The sequence below is a fragment of the Atractosteus spatula genome (genome assembly GCF_055471065.1).
Source record: "Atractosteus spatula isolate fAtrSpa1 chromosome 10 unlocalized genomic scaffold, fAtrSpa1.hap1 SUPER_10_unloc_6, whole genome shotgun sequence".
NCBI classification, from domain to species: domain Eukaryota; kingdom Metazoa; phylum Chordata; class Actinopteri; order Semionotiformes; family Lepisosteidae; genus Atractosteus; species Atractosteus spatula.
In genome coordinates, this window is record NW_028296626.1 from 838717 (window position 1) to 855244 (window position 16528).

The window sequence follows — 16528 nt, forward strand, 5'->3', positions numbered from 1 at the left end:
TCCTCCTGTTGTCCCTGGGCCTCGGAGGAGGGGGTTTCCACTTCCTGGGCTGCCTCCTCCTGTTGTCCTTGGGCCTTAGGGGGGAGGGTTTTCATTTCTTGGGCTGCCTTCTCCGGTTGTACCTGGGCCTCAGGGGAGGGATGTTCCGTTTCCTATAGGACGAGGAAACGGTTCTTCCTCACCACTCTTTTTTTCTGTCCTTCCGGTGGTGGATCCGCCCTGCTTCGTTTCTCCCGCTTTCTCTTTCCCTTCTTGGTGGGAGTTATCCAGGGCCCTTCCTCCAGTCGGCCATTTTGTCCATCATCTTGTGGCTCCACTGCGGCTGGAGGTGTGGCCTCGGCAGTTTCGGTTCTCTGCAGGGGAGGTGCGGGTTTTTTGTTCTCACCTCCCTCCCTTTGTCTCGAGACCGGTTTCTGCCGGCCGGCTTCCACCACCTGCGCAAACGAAGGTTTGCTTACCTTACATTGGCAAAGGAGGTGTCCCTCGGCGCCACATCCATCACACGTCTTGGCAGCCTGGCAGTTTTTTGCCAGGTGCCCATCTTTGTTGCAGTCGTGACATCTTACGATGTCACACGTGTTCTCCTTGTGGCCGGACTGTCTGCACTTCTTGCAGAAATCCAGCATCCTGGGGTAATAAAGGTACCCCCTGTCAGATCCGATGTTGAAACGGGCCGGGGGTTGCTGGAAACCGTCGACACCCTCTGGGTCCTCTCTCAGGAGGACTCGGAACTGGCTTTTGCCGTACCAGATGCCGAGACTGTCCCTTATCTCCGTCGGTTGGCCCGCCACAGTTACATACCTCCATAGGAATGCTGTTATCAGTTCCGTTGGCACATAGGGATTGTATGTGTGGACTGTGATGGTCATCTGGTTTATCTTCCTCATCGGCTCCGGCCTGATATCAGAGAAACCAGTGTGCTTACCTTTCTCTCTGATTGGTTTTGTTGCCTTCTCGTATGAGGAGTCCGTGACCATATAGGCCTCCATGTATTTCTCTGCCTTGTTGTCTTGAAGGCAGTAGAGATCTCCAGCCACCAATTGCAGGATTCTTCTCAGGAAGGTCACAAAGAAGGTTTTTGCAGTTGGCATCGTCTCTCCTTTTTTGGTCCAGTGGAACCGGATCAGTTTCCTCTTGTCTGCCATCTTCTCTTTTTCCTGGAACAAAGAAGAAGGGAAAAAGGGAGAGAAAGAGAGAAAGCAAAGGCCCTGTAGGGAGGAGGGTTTAGCTGCTAAAGGAGCAGCAAGGGATCCCTGGCCTTTGTTCTTGTGGGCAAAGCCCAGCTAGGTGCAGGCACAGGAGGAGGCCTTCGCTGGTCTCGAGGAGGGAGACAGGTGCTTGTGGTGAGCCACACGTACTCGGTCCCGGCTGAGAGGCAGGAGAGGCAGAGAGAGAGGAGAGCTGAAAGTGCTCTCGAGGGTCTCGAGGAGAGAGTGAGTGCCGCGGGCAGGCCACTACACCCACTCTCAGCCGAGAGGCCAAGGAGGCAGAGAGAGAGAGAAGAGAGAGAGGAGAGGAAAGCGCTGGTTCCCACCCAGCTCAGCTGCTGCTTGGCCTTAACCCCCTAGGCTCAACCTAGAGCGATACCAGCTCAAGCACTCTTCAGGATCTTCGATCGCCTTCTAGACCTTTGGAAAGACAAGAACTGCGGGCATGCCACTTGAACTTGATCTTAGCCAAAAGGCCGAGAAGCGACCTTCTGGTCTAAAGACCCTGGTCTTTACCCATCATGGTCCCCTAATAACCCCCCCTCTCTGAACTAGCTTCATCACTCTGCTCTCCTCCCCACTGAGAGCTACTGTGTGCTGAGCGGATTGGAGCATCATCCAGGTGGGGCTGCACACTGGTGGGGCTGGGGGGATCCCCATTAACCTGTAAAGCGCTTTGAGTGGAGTGTACAGGAAAGCCCTATAAAAATGTAAGGGATTATTATTAATTATTATTAAGCAGTAAAAGATGGCAACACACTTCAGGCATGCGGAACATGAATGCTGGCCATGAATATTAATAAGCTCCGCATTCAATGACAACACCACAGAGCAAGAACACGTTTGAGCTGAAAGATTTATGTTTCACATTGAAACTGCAGGAAGTCTGATTACAGTGTAATTATGTGGCAAATGTTTTTACCACCGGGGGGGGTGTCAAAGTGTTTTTGGACATCCACGTTGTAGGAAGTAATTTAGCTCCAGTTTGCCTTTTATTTTATTTTTGAGTAAATAAACATAGAAATTGGCCTGTCTCATTATTGTCCAGTGCTTCAGATTAAGGAGCTCGAATCGTGTCTTATTTGATATATATGGAGGCTTTGGGTGATAGCTCTGTGGCTCAGTGGTTTTGCTTGGCTGCCTCGTACTGCAGGTGCCCCGGGTTCAAGTCCAGACCCAGAGTGGTGTCGGTATGGAGTTTGCATGTTCTTCTGTGTGTGTGTGTCCCTTATTGGACTAGCAAGGTACGCCACTATCCATCCTGGATGCATGCACATGACCTAGCAAAAGACTTGAACCTTGTGCTTCCATAGGATAATAGAGGAGCTACGAACATGATGATTACACAGTACCTAGTTTGGGCGATGTCTTACGCCCATGAAAGTCCCCTGCAGTTCCATCCTCAGATATTGAGCAGATATATTCCAGATTTATTCAACCCTGACAGCCTCGATCCTCTCTTGACAGCCTTGTTAGAAGCAAAACCAATTACTGCTGCGTTAAATTACTCTGGTGACCAACACCAAGCTGCATGGTCACTATAATCCAGTATTTATTCCCTACATGCCAGCGTGATTAAGTAGCACTATAACCCTGAGTATGCACAGATATATACAGTATGTCTCCTTCAAGAAGTTCCTTGAAGTATGTTCCTTTTAAATCATTAATACTACGCGTTTTTATATAGATCAAATTAAATGGTCTGAGACCCATGTTTAAAAGTTTAAAACAGACTTAAGGGCGTTATCTACAATACAGTATTTCTAAATGTAAGAACGTGAAAGCTGAGTGGACCTGATCTTTTTTTACCTTGTTTAGTCTTTTTTTTGTCAAGTGCAATTGTATTACAGATTGTAGCAGCTGAATGTGTTATTGGCGTTATATGTTATATGTATTATTGTTTGTACTGTATGAATTTTTGTTGTTGCAATAAAAAAAACGGAAGTCGTGCATAGCAACGGTCACTAAGGAAGTGCGGCTTAACCAGGAATTCAGGTGTCCATGCAGTAGCGTCTGCGGCCACAAGAGGGAGACACTCCCGTCCGCTCTCACAGTGGATCAGCTGTCACACTGCTCACATTGGGGTGGAGGGGATCCCCATTAACCTGTAAAGAGCTTTGAGTGGAGAGTCCACAAAAGCGCTATATAAGTGTAAGCAATTATTATTATTTATAACAAATCAAATTACTTAAGAACATATGAAAAGGTAATGATACCAATAGACAATTCAGCTTATTAGAGCTCTGTGTTTGTCCTGTACACATGTACTTACAATACATGGAATAATTTACAAAGATCCTACTGTGTCCCCCCGTGTAGAATAGATGTTCATAATCTGTTTAGTCTATTGTTAGTCTCTAAGCCGTCAACATTGAAAATCTGACGTTTAATCATATTCCACTTACTGTAAGTCCACCTATTCTGATCTGTGGCTTCAATGTCATCCACCATCAACCGACCATTTTCATTCTCTTTAAAACTTTGAAATCCAACTTTTCAGCAGCTGGTCAGAAAGTCAAGTTGCCCAGTAAGGTTTATCAAATGTTCCCTTCCAAACATACGCAAGAGAAAAAAACACCAAAGCAAACCATTCTCATATAGTATTTCCTTGGATTTTAATAATACTACTATATTTAAATGTGATAATATATATATATCCATTCATTAAACAACTCTCAATGAATTTTCACTGTACTGAGACCAGACCTTCATGTTTAAGAATCACTTATAAAGAAAATATTAAAATACATATCCATATATATTGAACCTTAATATAAATGCTACGGTATTTGAAGTTTGATGTCGGTCTGTCGCCAGTGGCGTTTTGTGTAGACCAGTGTTTCACACTGCCCAGAGGAATCCTGTGCAGACTGATCCTCTGACACTCAGTCTCCCATGGGGTGGCACTGCCCTGCGGAGCAAACACATCACTGATGAACTACCCGGCTTTCAGAACTCACGACGGCAAGGTTGTCCTGCTTAAGCATCTCACCGTCTTCCTCCTCGTCTTTCGAGAACACCACGCCATTGTCCTCCTGGCTCCAGCGCAGGTTGGTGTTTCTCAGCTCGGTGTGCTTGGACAGCTCTCTTGTCAGCTGCGGAGGGAACAGCACCACAGCGCCCGGGTCAGAAATCGGGCTCGGTATGTCTTTCTGAATGAGAGCTGCAGTCTTTTCGCGGTGGGGAGGAAGCAATCACTGGGCGAAACAGGGAAGCAGCAGCAGACAGCGCCTGTGGCAGGTGATAGTGGTCTGTAGTGGGATGCGGAAGCTGGAGTGAGCGCTCTGAAAACACGGGACATAGCAGGATTCGAAGTCGCAGAACAAAGCACGGAGGCAGCCAGAGAGGCAATGTCGAAAAAAGGCAAAGCCCGGAGCCGATAGATACCCAAGCGAAGCAGCTAAGAGACAAAGTTGAAGCGAGAAATCTTCAATGCCAAGGAGCAAACACAAGTGCGATCCAAGAGCAAGGTCGAGGGAAACGGGGTCAAAGAATCGAGGAAAACTTGACTAAGGAACGCCAAGGCTCAAGCCTGAACTACCTAAGACTGAGCGAGGAAGTGATGCCATGTGAGGGCTGATTGTCAATATACTTGGATAAGGAGGCAGGTGATGGCTAACTGTGAGCAGGTGGAACTGATCTTCCACCTCATTGCACTGTCATGGCAACTGGGTGATTGACAGGTGGCCACGTCGGTTGCTGTGGTTACTCGGGAGGGTCTTCGAGCAGGCATGACACAATAAACAAAGCCAGCAAGGGAAATTTCAGCACTTTGATATAACCGCAAGCATGATCTCCAGTATTCTCTCTCTTACATTCTAGTTTAAAGCCCTTATTAACTCTGTAGCGGCGAGGCTTATTAAAATACAGGAATTAAGTTTTCTGTTCCCTTGCCAGTCCCTCTCTCCTTCACTTCAGTGGTGCTTGAGGCCACTCCAATTTGGTTCACAATTAAGGTGTTTCCCTAGCTAATAGAGTGTCCTGATAAGGAACAGCTCCCCAATTCCTGAGATTCTCCAGCAACATTAGTAATCTAAATTCTGGCGCCTTAAAGTCTGTGATTCCAAGGGAAAGTATTATTCAAAGTTGGTTTACGACTCTAAGGCCAGAGGGCATGGTTACTCATCATCAGCCAATCAGGAACTGGTAGGGCAGGTTAACCCCACGTGGGTCTCGGATGCCCATGAAACTTTCAACCAATTAACAACCTGCAGTTCCTCCAGGTAAAAACAGGCAACACAGAGAGCCTGTAAAGCGGTTCTCAGGGCAGAACAGTTGGGAAGCGCAGAACAGTTCGCAAGGAAACACAGTTCCCAAGCGCAGGACATTCTCGCAGCGCGCCTGCTGGACATTCAGCCTCAGGGCTCCACTTGAACATCCTCAGACTCAGCCCGGACCACCACGTAACGGCCAGTGTGTCCGAGTGCAGGACTTTCCTTTGTTCTAAGAGTTGAGAACGGAGGTAGCCAGCGCGTAACCTCCACCCGAGGTTAGCTTCAGCAGCAAGCCTCGTGAACAGGTTGGAGGCTTGCTGCTGATGCTATTCAGCTGAATCACTAATCAGAACTAGCGCTTCATCACGAACGAACTGGTCTTCTTCCTGACCTGCTGGGACCCGCAGTCATTTTTCTCCTGTGCACAGTAAGCCAGAACTAACTAGCCGGTCTTCAGAGAGCCCACTGCTAGAGCATCGCAGTAGAAATCTCTCTCACCACGTCGCAAGCAGCACCACTGCCTGGCACCGAGCCAGAGAGCGCAGATTGGACAGCAACAAGCCTCCCTTTGCTTCTTTGTGTCTGCAGGAGATCTGACTCCACACAGATTGGATGAGTATTCAACATTCTGCATTACAGCTCGAGAATTCAATTGTTACCTCAACCACAGTTGATATCAATTTAATTCCTATGAGTGATGTACTAGTTTTGAGTATCTAGTGTAGAAGTTGTAACCAAGTTCACTTACGAAACGGTCTAAATGAATGATATACTGAACGTATGTCCTCTTGGTATTGGTAACTCTTCGTGATTGAATATATACCTGTTGCATTCTGCTAACTCTCGATAAGATCTGTTATGTTTATATGCACATTTTATGTATTAATAAATATATTCTCGTGTATTAGTACCTGTGTGTGTGCGTTGTTTGAGTTATCCCGCAAGTTGGATTCTAATACCATGAAAAGAATCATTTTGTGACTTACTGCTACAATTAAGAATTGTCCCAGTAAATGCGCAACCCCTACATTACTGGTGCCTCGTGAGAGGAAACTACAACTCTATAACTCCACCCTATATCTTTGTGTCTATTCATATGCACCCTTAATGCAAAATGCCAAAAGGAAGATAATAGTAACTTCTTGTGTTTGTTTTGTATGGTGTTTATTAATCACTTCCACTCCCCAGTTTATAAATACTCCCAGTCTGTCCACAGCTCTGCGCTCATCTTCTCTTGCTCCCCTCCCTCCACCCCAGCTTCACCCTTGAGGCTGCCTCCCTGGCTCATTCTTCACAAATGATTTCCCCAGCCAGGTGAGGTAACACTAAAATAAAAAGTACACTATCCCTTTTATATTCATCTGATTGTTTCCTCATTAGTAGATTTTGGAAGAAACTACTAAAATGCTTTTTTTGAACTAAAGAAAATCCCCAGTAATGACTCATATTGGTAGGAACCCACTGCGTGTAATGTGTGACAACCATTTTAATTGAGTGTATTTCTGATTTCTGTATAACGTAGCAATGTGTGGCTCATTATGCATAGCATTGACTGGATTATCTTTTTTGTCTGCTGCAGCTCCACCTATACACACTGACACAGTCTAGCAGTCGATTTCTTATACCTGGACCAGAAGCCACTCCTCAACATCTGGGTCATTAGGATTCACTCCCGAGTCCATTAATATCCTCACTCTCAGCACCACCCTCTTCCCTGCGGAGGAAATAATGAAATCAGTGTAGAAGACAATAAAAGAGGCAAACCCCATTCTGAAGGAGCATTAAGTGATTCAACCTGCCTGGTCTGAGGGACAGTTATATGGTCAAGGACGTCGAAACATCACTTACAATATTACAAAAGACTGGTGCTCCGGAGGTGGCTCCAGAGTCTATCCCAGCAAGCAACAGGTGCAAGGCAGGGCTCACCCTGTAAGTAATGCCAGTCCGTCACAGGGCACACCCTACAGCTAATTTTGCCCAGGAGGTAATTCAAAACCTACCAGCATGTCTTCGGAATGCAGGAGGCAACCCACGCAAAAACAAGGAGAACATTCAAACTCCATGCAGACTGAACCCAGAGCTCAGGCAATACGAGGCAGCAATGCTAACCACTGCACCCAGTGCACCCTGGGACCGACTCTGGGCCACCACAAGCGCAAATTGGACAAGCGGTCGCAGAGAACGAAGTGCCGGCGACGTTCCCTGCAAGTTTACCCCTATAAGGCTGTCGAAGTGGCCCCGCAATAACTTACCACTGTAGCAGAAGAACGCATAGGTGGTATTGCAATAATAGTCATTCCAGGAGCCTCTAGTGCTCCCCTGGAGATTCACAGCGCCACAGCTCTGAATGCCGCCATCATTGTTGGGCTCCCCCTCGTACCAGGGGTGGAAAGTGGAGATGTCCCCATCAGACCACTTCCAGGGCTCGGTGAACAGCCCGATCCAGACCTCCCTGCCTCCGGCCGTGACTCTTACTAACTCATTCTCGCTCTGGCTCCTCACCCAGGTCAGGTCGGTATAACGCTCTCTGCAAAACATCTGGGCTTCCGTCCAGTTCTTGGCCTTGGCCACCAGGAAGTATTGATCAGCTGCGCCTTCCCCCCCTGAAGAAGTAAACCCCAGTCAGTAGTCTGGTTGAGGGTCACGGAGCAGCCTCAGCAAGCAACAGGCTGGATACCACCTGGATGGGACGCCAGTCCACCGCACGCAGACATAAGCCCTAGGGTCAGACATTCCCAGCAGCCAATTCACCCACCAGAGCGTCGGACTGTGGGGGACACTGGAGCACCTGGAGGAAACCCCCGCGAACATGGGGAGAACATGCAAACTCCACCTCACCACCCCAGGATTTGAACCTAGGGCCCCGGTGCCGTGAGGAAGCGACGCTAACCGCTCCTTATATAGCGCTTTTCTGGACTCCACTCAAAGCGCTTTACGGGTAATGGGGACTCCCCTCCACCACCACCAATGTGCAGCATGCACCTGGATGATGCGACGGCAGCCATAGTGCGGCAGAATGCTCCCAACACATCAGCTATCAGTGGGGAGGAGAGCAGAGTAATGAAGCCAGTTCAGAGAGGGGGATTATTAGGAGGCCATGATTGGTAAGGGCCGATGGGAAATTTGGCCAGGACGCTGGGGTTACACCCCTACTCTTTTCGAGAAATGCCCTGGGATTTTTAATGACCACAGAGAGTCAGGACCTCGGTTTTACATCTCATCCGAAGGACGGCGCCTATTTACAGTATAGTGTCCCCGTCACTATACTGGGGCATCAGGACCCACATGGACCGCAGGGTGAGCGCCCCCTGTTGGCCCCACTAACACCTCTTCTAGCAGCAACCTTAGTTTTTCCCAGGAGGTCATCCAGGTACTGACCAGACTCACACCTGTTTAGCTTCAGTGGGTTGCCAGTTGTGAGTTGCAGGGTGATATGGCTGCATTATTATGACTACACATTCAGTATTCGTGAGAGAAAGACCGTAAAAGACTCATGGGACATTTACCTTGATAGCAAACGGAATACCTCGTGAAAGTGCAAGAGCGATCAGCCCACAACCCCCTGCTGATCATCGCCACCCAGTTCTCCTTGCCGCCGTAGTTGTTCGGTTCTCCCGCATACCAGCTGGTGAAAGCAGACCTCCCCGCGCCGTAGAGGTAGCCCCCCCCAAGGGACCACTGCCACAGGTCCCAGACGTAGTACAAGCCGATCCAGGCGAAGCTGGTGACCGGCTCGGCAGTGGTGAGGAGCTGCTCCAGGTTGGCTGGCCCGTTCACGGTAGCCATGTCCGTGTACTGACCCCTGCAGTACGCCCGAGCCCCCGCCCACATCCTGCGCTTGCTCACGAAGTGGTAGCGGTGAGGCGAGGCCAACGCCCAGAAGCCTGAAACGTGGGACGCAGGGTTGAGGCTTAGGAGCAGTGGGTGATCAGCTCGCGATGCCTGGCCAAGCTAGCCCACGACGGGCCAACGCATTGGAGAAGCATATCCGGTCAGGGAATGGCCCGGCACTTCTCAACCCAACATTTGTGGTTGTCGTTTTGAGTGGTTTCGTCTTCCCTGGTGGAGGATTTCAAATGGGTCTGCCCATGCACTGTGAAGTGGCACAGGGGCTAAAGCACTGCAGTTTCTCAGCGCTGGGATGCTGGGTTCAGCTCTGCTTCTGGTCTGGTTTGTATATTCGACACTGTGCTCACACTGGGTTTCCTCTGGGTGCTCCAGTCTCCTCCCCAGTCGAAAGGCATGCTGGTATATTCACTGACGTCTGGGAGAGTTAGTGCGGGTGTGAGTGTGTGTGCCCTGTGATGGAGTACCACTCCTTGTGCCTGCTGTTTACTGGAATAAGCTCTGGCTGTGCCACCACCCTGAACTGGATGAGGTGGAACAGGTGGGCGGATGGAATATCAATAATCAAGAGCACCTCTGATATAAAAGTCGGGTGGAACAATAAATTGGCACAAAGCAACGGCATCAACAAGACCAGATGATAATCTGTCTAAGGAGGTACAACCTCCAAGTTGGTAGGCTGGTGGCCACAGGTTTCTTGATGAGCAATCAGCCCCCCAGTCATTTCTGTACTTCGCTCAGGTCCAGATGAGCGGACCAGTCCAGACCGCAGGCGATACAGAGGGATTAGCGGAGGCCCAGAAGCGGGCAGCAAATGAAAGAAACACCTGACAGATGACGTCTAAGTGTGGGGTTCTGGCGTGCAGGCAGGGAAAACAAACTTTCGATGCAAAACTCAGGGAGACTCAGGGAAAAGACTGAGGTGTTTATGCTGATGAGTCGTTTGCATCCTCGAAACAATGTGGGTGAGCCATAAGCCACAGGCACAAGGCAGGACAGATGAATGACTACGTTAACACAGGGACACCAGCCCATTGCAGGGCACAGATACGCCCACACTCACATCAGGGCCAATTTTCCCAGAACCCAATTGACCCTCCAGCATGTCTCTGGAGTGTGGGAGGAAACTGGGGCAAACCTATAAGAAACACACATGAACTGGAGGGACATACCACCTCCAGACAGCAGACAGCAGAACTAAAACCAGGGTTCAACCACTCCAGTCATTATACATCAAATGAAACCCAGTTAACTGACTGAAAAGGATCTATCTAGGTGAGCCAAGTGCTTATGAGAGGTTAGCCATCTTGATCCTGCAGAAAGAGACTGTACCCCCAACAGAAAAAGTCTTGAACAGGTGTGCATGTGCAAAACTCTTTGCAGAAACTCCAAACTCTCCTCGCAAAGCACATAATCAAAGGACATATCGATGTCCTTTCCTGGACTCTTAATGGCTTGAATACACTCTTCATGTAATTAGACTCGATTGGCGCTGTTACAAGGCTCTCACTCATATAAATTTTCCTGTCATGCTCCAGGACCAGGAGTAAATAACAGTGCTTTGATCAATTAATAAAGGCCTGGATCACCTTGACTATGATCAATTAAACAGGTGGTCTGTTCAATTAAGTAACTGAGGAATCATTGGGAACAAACATAAATAAAACCGGTGATTCAGGGTGGCCTATAAGATTCACTAGACCTGAGCTCTCCCTCGGTCAGGATCAGAGAGCCCTGTACTGACTGGACCAGAGTCACAGACCCCTGGACTAACTGTACCAGAGTTACAGACCACTGGACTGACTGGACCGAGGCGCTGGCCCTTTCAACACCTAAGTTCAGAGGTCTGAATAAACCTCTTTTTATCTTCCATCTCCGCCGGTCCAAATTGGAAAGGAGAGAAAAAGCCCACATGAGGAGATTACAATACATGTACTGTATATAATCAATTTTTTTAAACCAGCCATAAATTAACCTTGGCAAACTGTCTACAACCGTTCACCGTTTTTTTTTTCCCTACGACACTATATAAATTTGTGACCAATTCTAAATAAAGTAAACAAGTAGGCAGGAGCAAACGGTGTATTTGAATGAAGCTGAACACATATTTCTTTGCCTCTTTACTGGAGAACTCCAAAAAGGTGCTCCAGGAAATCCTTACAGGCCATCATGGACATCTCCCATCTCCCCACTATGACACCCTTGTGAGAATGAAGAGCACATTCAGCAACAGACTGATCCAACTGCGGTGCGACAGGGGACGCTACAGGAGGTCATTCGTGCCTTCTGCCACCAGACTGTACCACTCATCCACTGTGTGTCTGGGATGGGGCAGCACTGACTCTGACCTGGTTTTGGACTAAACAGTAAACTCTCTGCTTCCATCGGGTTTTTTCCCCGTTTACAATTGTTTTTTGTGTAATACATGCCAGGGACTTTTGCAATATATTTACATTGTGCAATACAACTTTTTTGTGTACTGTTCTGGCTTGCTCTTTGTATATTCTGGACTGTGAGCGACTCTTCTTAGTGCACTTCTCACTGACTGTACTGATTGGATTGTGTTGTTGTATTGTTGTATCATATCGTTACACTGTCGCTGTGTTGACAGTGCTGCTGTCGCACTGCAATTTCCCCTCACGGGATCAATAAAGTATCTGTCGATAAGTAACCGTCGTTGTGTTTCAGATAGTTACAGAGAGCTGGTGACACAGTTCTGTTCACATACTGGGGTTGCCCTCCCATCTATCCAGGACATTTATGACAGACGGTGCTTGAGGAACGCTCTAAGCATCATCAAAGATCCCACACATCCCGGCTACAAACTGTATGACCCTCTACCATCTGGAAAACGGTACCGGAGCATTCAGGCCCAGGCTACCAGACTCAGAGACAGTTTTTACCCCCGCACTATTAAACTATTAAACTCACAGCCTCTCTCACTCTCACCTCACCTCTCACCTATGACCTGAACCTCACAGTGCCTTACCAAAAACTCAAACACACATTGAAATCTACCTCTACCTTACATGTCAAAAATCTCACTCCCCATAATTTCTATCCTTTTATTTCATTCTGTTGATGCATGTTTTTACACATCTGACGTTGTTTTGCACATTACCTGTTACCTTTTGTTGCTTTGTACATTGCCTGTTGTTGTTTTTGCACACTGCCTGTTGTCTCTTTCTTTCTTTTATTATACAATTGTATTGTTGTTTTTTTGTATTACTTATCGTCTGAGAGCTAGCTAAATAGCTTTTTGTTCTACCATATACCTGTATATAAGTATAATGACAATGAACTTGAACTTGAATACTGTGCAGTAATGCAACATCATCCATCCAAACAGAGGCTCAGGGTTAGTAAACACAAATGAAAAAAGGACACACTAACCTGAGACGATCAAGGTGAGGCATGCCTTCTTAGCCATCACTGCGGGTCGGCGATCTGCAATCAGAGAAACACTTAAGAGCTCCTTTCAGATTTCTTTGATTTTCATTTAGATGTAGTTTCCAATTAGCTTCCGGCCCTTAGTGGCCTAGATGGGAACTTGGCTTTGCTGGAAAAACATAATAAAGACATAATACGTGATCAATTTACCAAGACCTGTGATAGAGTGGCGTCCTGTCCAGGATGTAGCCTGCCTAGTGCCCTTTGCTTGCTAGAATAGGTCCTGTGGCCCTGAAATGATAAGATCAGATCACTTTTATTGGCCATATTCAATTTCTTGCATTAGGAATTTTTCTTTTCGCAGACCCCAGTTTGCTCTCCATGAAACACACAGACAGGGAGAGAGAAGCTGGGGGTCAGAGCACAGGGTCGGCCATTTATACGGCACCCCTGGAGCAGCTGGGGTTCAGGGCCTTGCTCAGGGGCCCAAATGAGTAGGATACCTCTGCCAGCTGCGGGACTTGAACCGACAAACCCTTCCAGCCCCAGGCGCAGAGCCTGAGCCACAAAGACACTGATTTTGTTTTCACTGGATAAACAGTGACTTAAAGCAAGGTGTTGTCATGTAAATAAAGGAGAAGCTGATAATTTATCATCTTTCTCATCAGGTTCTCCCTGGGTCAACATCATGACCAGTACACTTTCACTTAAGGCAGAGCCTGGCTTTGGAGTCGCCAATTACTCAAATAAAGCAACTGACCACTCCCTCTTCAAAACAGGTCGCACTGCGGGCTACAGTGAAATAAACACTCTTTTTGAGCCCTGTCGGTACGCTGGGTACCCTACCCGCTAAAACGTTCCCAGACTCTCAAATGAACAAGGCTTACATTTCTCGCAGGTTTGGACATTTACAATCTTTAAAATGTCCTGAAATTTCCCTATAACTGTTAAAAGCTCCCTCCACACCCTGAAACAATAACATCGGGATTTCCTAACAGGTCACTCATTCTTACACAGTGTTTCTGAAACTTTGCACTTCTGTAATTCTTTGTCGATTTGTGTTGCTCCTCGACAATTTTTTTCCTCTCTAGTTTAGTCACCACTCACCGTTCTTCTCCCCTCTGGAAGCGGGGGGTGTCTCCGACCCGCCCGGGACGCTGGGTAGACGCGGACTGTTTCCAGGCCTGTACAGCCCTCGGTCTCTCCTCGGATCACCTAGCTGCAGTCCCCATGGAAACCATTCGGGCTTAGCCAGGCCCAATCTAATTGGTTCTCTGCAAGGACAATATTCAAATTGGACTCCCCCCACCCCGTGCCAGGTGCGTAGGCAAATCAGTCTCTCTGCTTTACTTTGGGATCATTTTAATTTTAATCCCTGGCAAATCAATTTCATCTGCTGCTCGAGGTTTGGATTTATATCCACTGGGGAGGTTAAATGTGTTTTCTTACGGTCAGAGTCCAGCAAAACCAATACGACAAAGACAAAACACTGTCAACAAAGAAGGTGGCGCAACAAAGTTTCAGCCGATTATTTCAGAAAATTAGTTTACACTGTTTAGAAGTCAGAAGGTGGCACGGTTCTGGTACAGTGGTTATTACCCTTTGACGGCCTGGCACCCTGTCCATCAAAGGTACACTGACAGGCTGAAAGAACTCTTTAGTCTGAAGGAACTGAGTCTCTTCAGTCTGAAGGGTGTGTCCCACACTGACAGGGTGGAGGAAGTGAGTGTCTTTAGTCTGAAGGAAGCGTCCAACACTGACAGATTGAAGAAACTGAGTCTCTTTAGTCTGAAGGGAGTGAACCCAGGTGCCCTGTGCTGAGCCAGGATCAGGGTGGAGTGGCGATTGCCATGATCCGGCAAGCACAAAGCTCCATCAGCTGCCCTTTGCCACAGGAGGTAAGAGGATGTCCAGTGGTGACGCGCTTCCCTGTACGTCATGGCAGTGAACAGGTACTGGTTACAGGATCTCTAAAAAAGGAAATAAAGGAAATTGCCACGGCAATGGTGCACTGCCCAGTTAAAGTGGCAGCCTGTCCCTGGACTGTGGGTGGAAACTGGAGCACCTGGAGGAAACCCACACAAACCAGGGAGAGAACATGCAAACTCCACACAGACAGCACCCACACCCCAGGTCCAGCACTGTGAGGCATGCCCGATGATGCGGAAGGGCTTTTACAAATGAGAGTGTAACTCATACTGGTGCCCAGGACGGTCTGCTTCCAGAACACAACCTAATTTTCTTAATGCAGTTTGTTTGAAGCGGTTCGCAAGAGCTGGAGGTGAGGACTGAGCTGGGGTCCAGTGTGAAAGAGTGACTGCTGATGTCGTGTGTGTGTGTGTGTGTGTGTGTGTGTGTGTGTGTGTGTGTGCGTGTCTGGACAGTTGTGAGCGCCGTCAGGTTTGTGTATTTGTTTAAACAAGAGGACGGGTCTGACTCTGTGTGAGGGTGCAGCTCTAATTGTGTGCGCGCGCGTGCGTCTATCTCTCTACAATGCATGAGGGGCTAAATCTGCCTCCGAGAACCCGACTTTTCAGAAGAAAAATCTATGAAAAGGCATGGCCTGGCCCTCTTCTCTTGCTCCCGACATATAATGTGCGTTACACACTGGGGGATGAAGCTGGTGTCTTCAGCTGTAACCCTAGCTATTTATGCAAACAGCTCTTTTATGAAAAGCAGCTCTAGGCCTAGACAAGAGGAACAGATAAAACAAATCTTGGATTTATGGCTTATTCAAAGCAGACTGAGCGCTGCTATACTGTATGTAGGAGCCAGAGATGAAGAATGAGCTATTTAAGGAAATCAGGAGGGTGAGAGAGGGAGTGTGTGTTTTTCCTCCCAACAGAGAAGGCTTGTGGTTCTTTATGCTTTTCTGCACAGGCTGCCAACGTGAGTACGTGTTGGGTTCTTGGTTTGAATGCTTGAGTTGTCAGGCTGGCGTTTTTTGTTCCTGTTGGAGCCCATAATTGTGAAGAAGGCGCTTGAGGACGTCTCTGTGCGGGTGTGCGTTTGTAATGATGTGTGTGTGCCTCTCTGTTTCAGTATAAAAAATGCTTTAAGACATTCAGCCTTTTCATGTTCCTCATATTCTTTCCTTCTTGACAATAATAACTAAGGTGGCTGCTGGAAGAGGTGTTAGTGGGGCCAGCAGGGGGTGCTCACCCTGCGGTCTGTGTGGGTCCTAATGCCTCAGTATAGTGATGGGGACACTGGACTGTAAACAGGCGCCGTCCTTCGGATGAGACGTAATACCGAGGTCCTGACTCTCCGTGGTCATTAAGAATCCCAGGGTGTTTCTCGAAAAGAGTAGGGGTTTTACCCCAGTGTCCTGGCCAAATTTCCCATTGACCCTTACCAATCATGGCCTCCTAATAACCCCCATTTATGAATTGGCTTCATTACTCTGCTCTCCTCCCCACTGATAGCTGGTGTGTGGGGAGCGTTCTGGCGCACTATGGCTGCCGTCGCATCATCCAGGTGGATGCTGCACATTGGTGGTGGTGGAGGGGAGTCCCCATGTCCTGCAAAGCGCTTTGAGTGGAGTGTCCAGAAAAGCACTATATAAGTGTAAGCAATTATTATTAATTATAATGTAATAAGTCCATTATTTCTCACCACTCCATTGGAAGGCATACACAACACAAACACCAGGAACAATTATCTCAGAAGCCAGTTAACCTCCCAGAAGAAATAAAAGGTGTAAAAAGTTAGTATCTCCTTTAGGGGAGGACAGACTGGATCAAACAAAAACAACATTTGAAGTGAATTGCAAATGTATTGAGTTGTGATGCAACTGTAACTTGAACCTAACATGACTGGGGCATGCATTTTTGAAATTGCATTTTCACAGCTGAAATACAAAATGAAGCT

The 16528-nt window shown here is 47.8% G+C and overlaps 1 protein-coding gene across 1 annotated transcript; it reads right to left on the reverse strand.

Annotated features, from left to right (window-relative positions):
- Positions 1–4135: 4135 nt before the first annotated feature.
- On the reverse strand, positions 4136–12698 carry LOC148811933 (uncharacterized). Its single transcript, XM_088908715.1, has 5 exons — positions 12662–12698; positions 8929–9306; positions 7675–8025; positions 7048–7136; positions 4136–4303 (listed from the first exon to the last, which is right to left on the reverse strand). The coding sequence occupies exons 1-5, from the start codon at positions 12696–12698 to the stop codon at positions 4136–4138; spliced, it is 1023 nt and encodes a 340-aa protein (XP_088764841.1).
- Between the last annotated feature and the right edge of the window lie 3830 nt (positions 12699–16528).

Excerpts from the sequence above, each read along its gene's own strand:
- LOC148811933 (XM_088908715.1), bottom strand. The coding sequence starts at position 12,698 with ATGGCTAAGAAGGCATGCCTCACCTTGATCGTCTCAG. Across the intron at positions 9,307-12,661 it reads CCTCACCTTGATCGTCTCAG|GCTTCTGGGCGTTGGCCTCG; the intron begins GTTAGTGTGTCC and ends CCCACGTTTCAG. Across the intron at positions 7,137-7,674 it reads TGCGTTCTTCTGCTACAGTG|GGAAGAGGGTGGTGCTGAGA; the intron begins GTAAGTTATTGC and ends TTTCCTCCGCAG.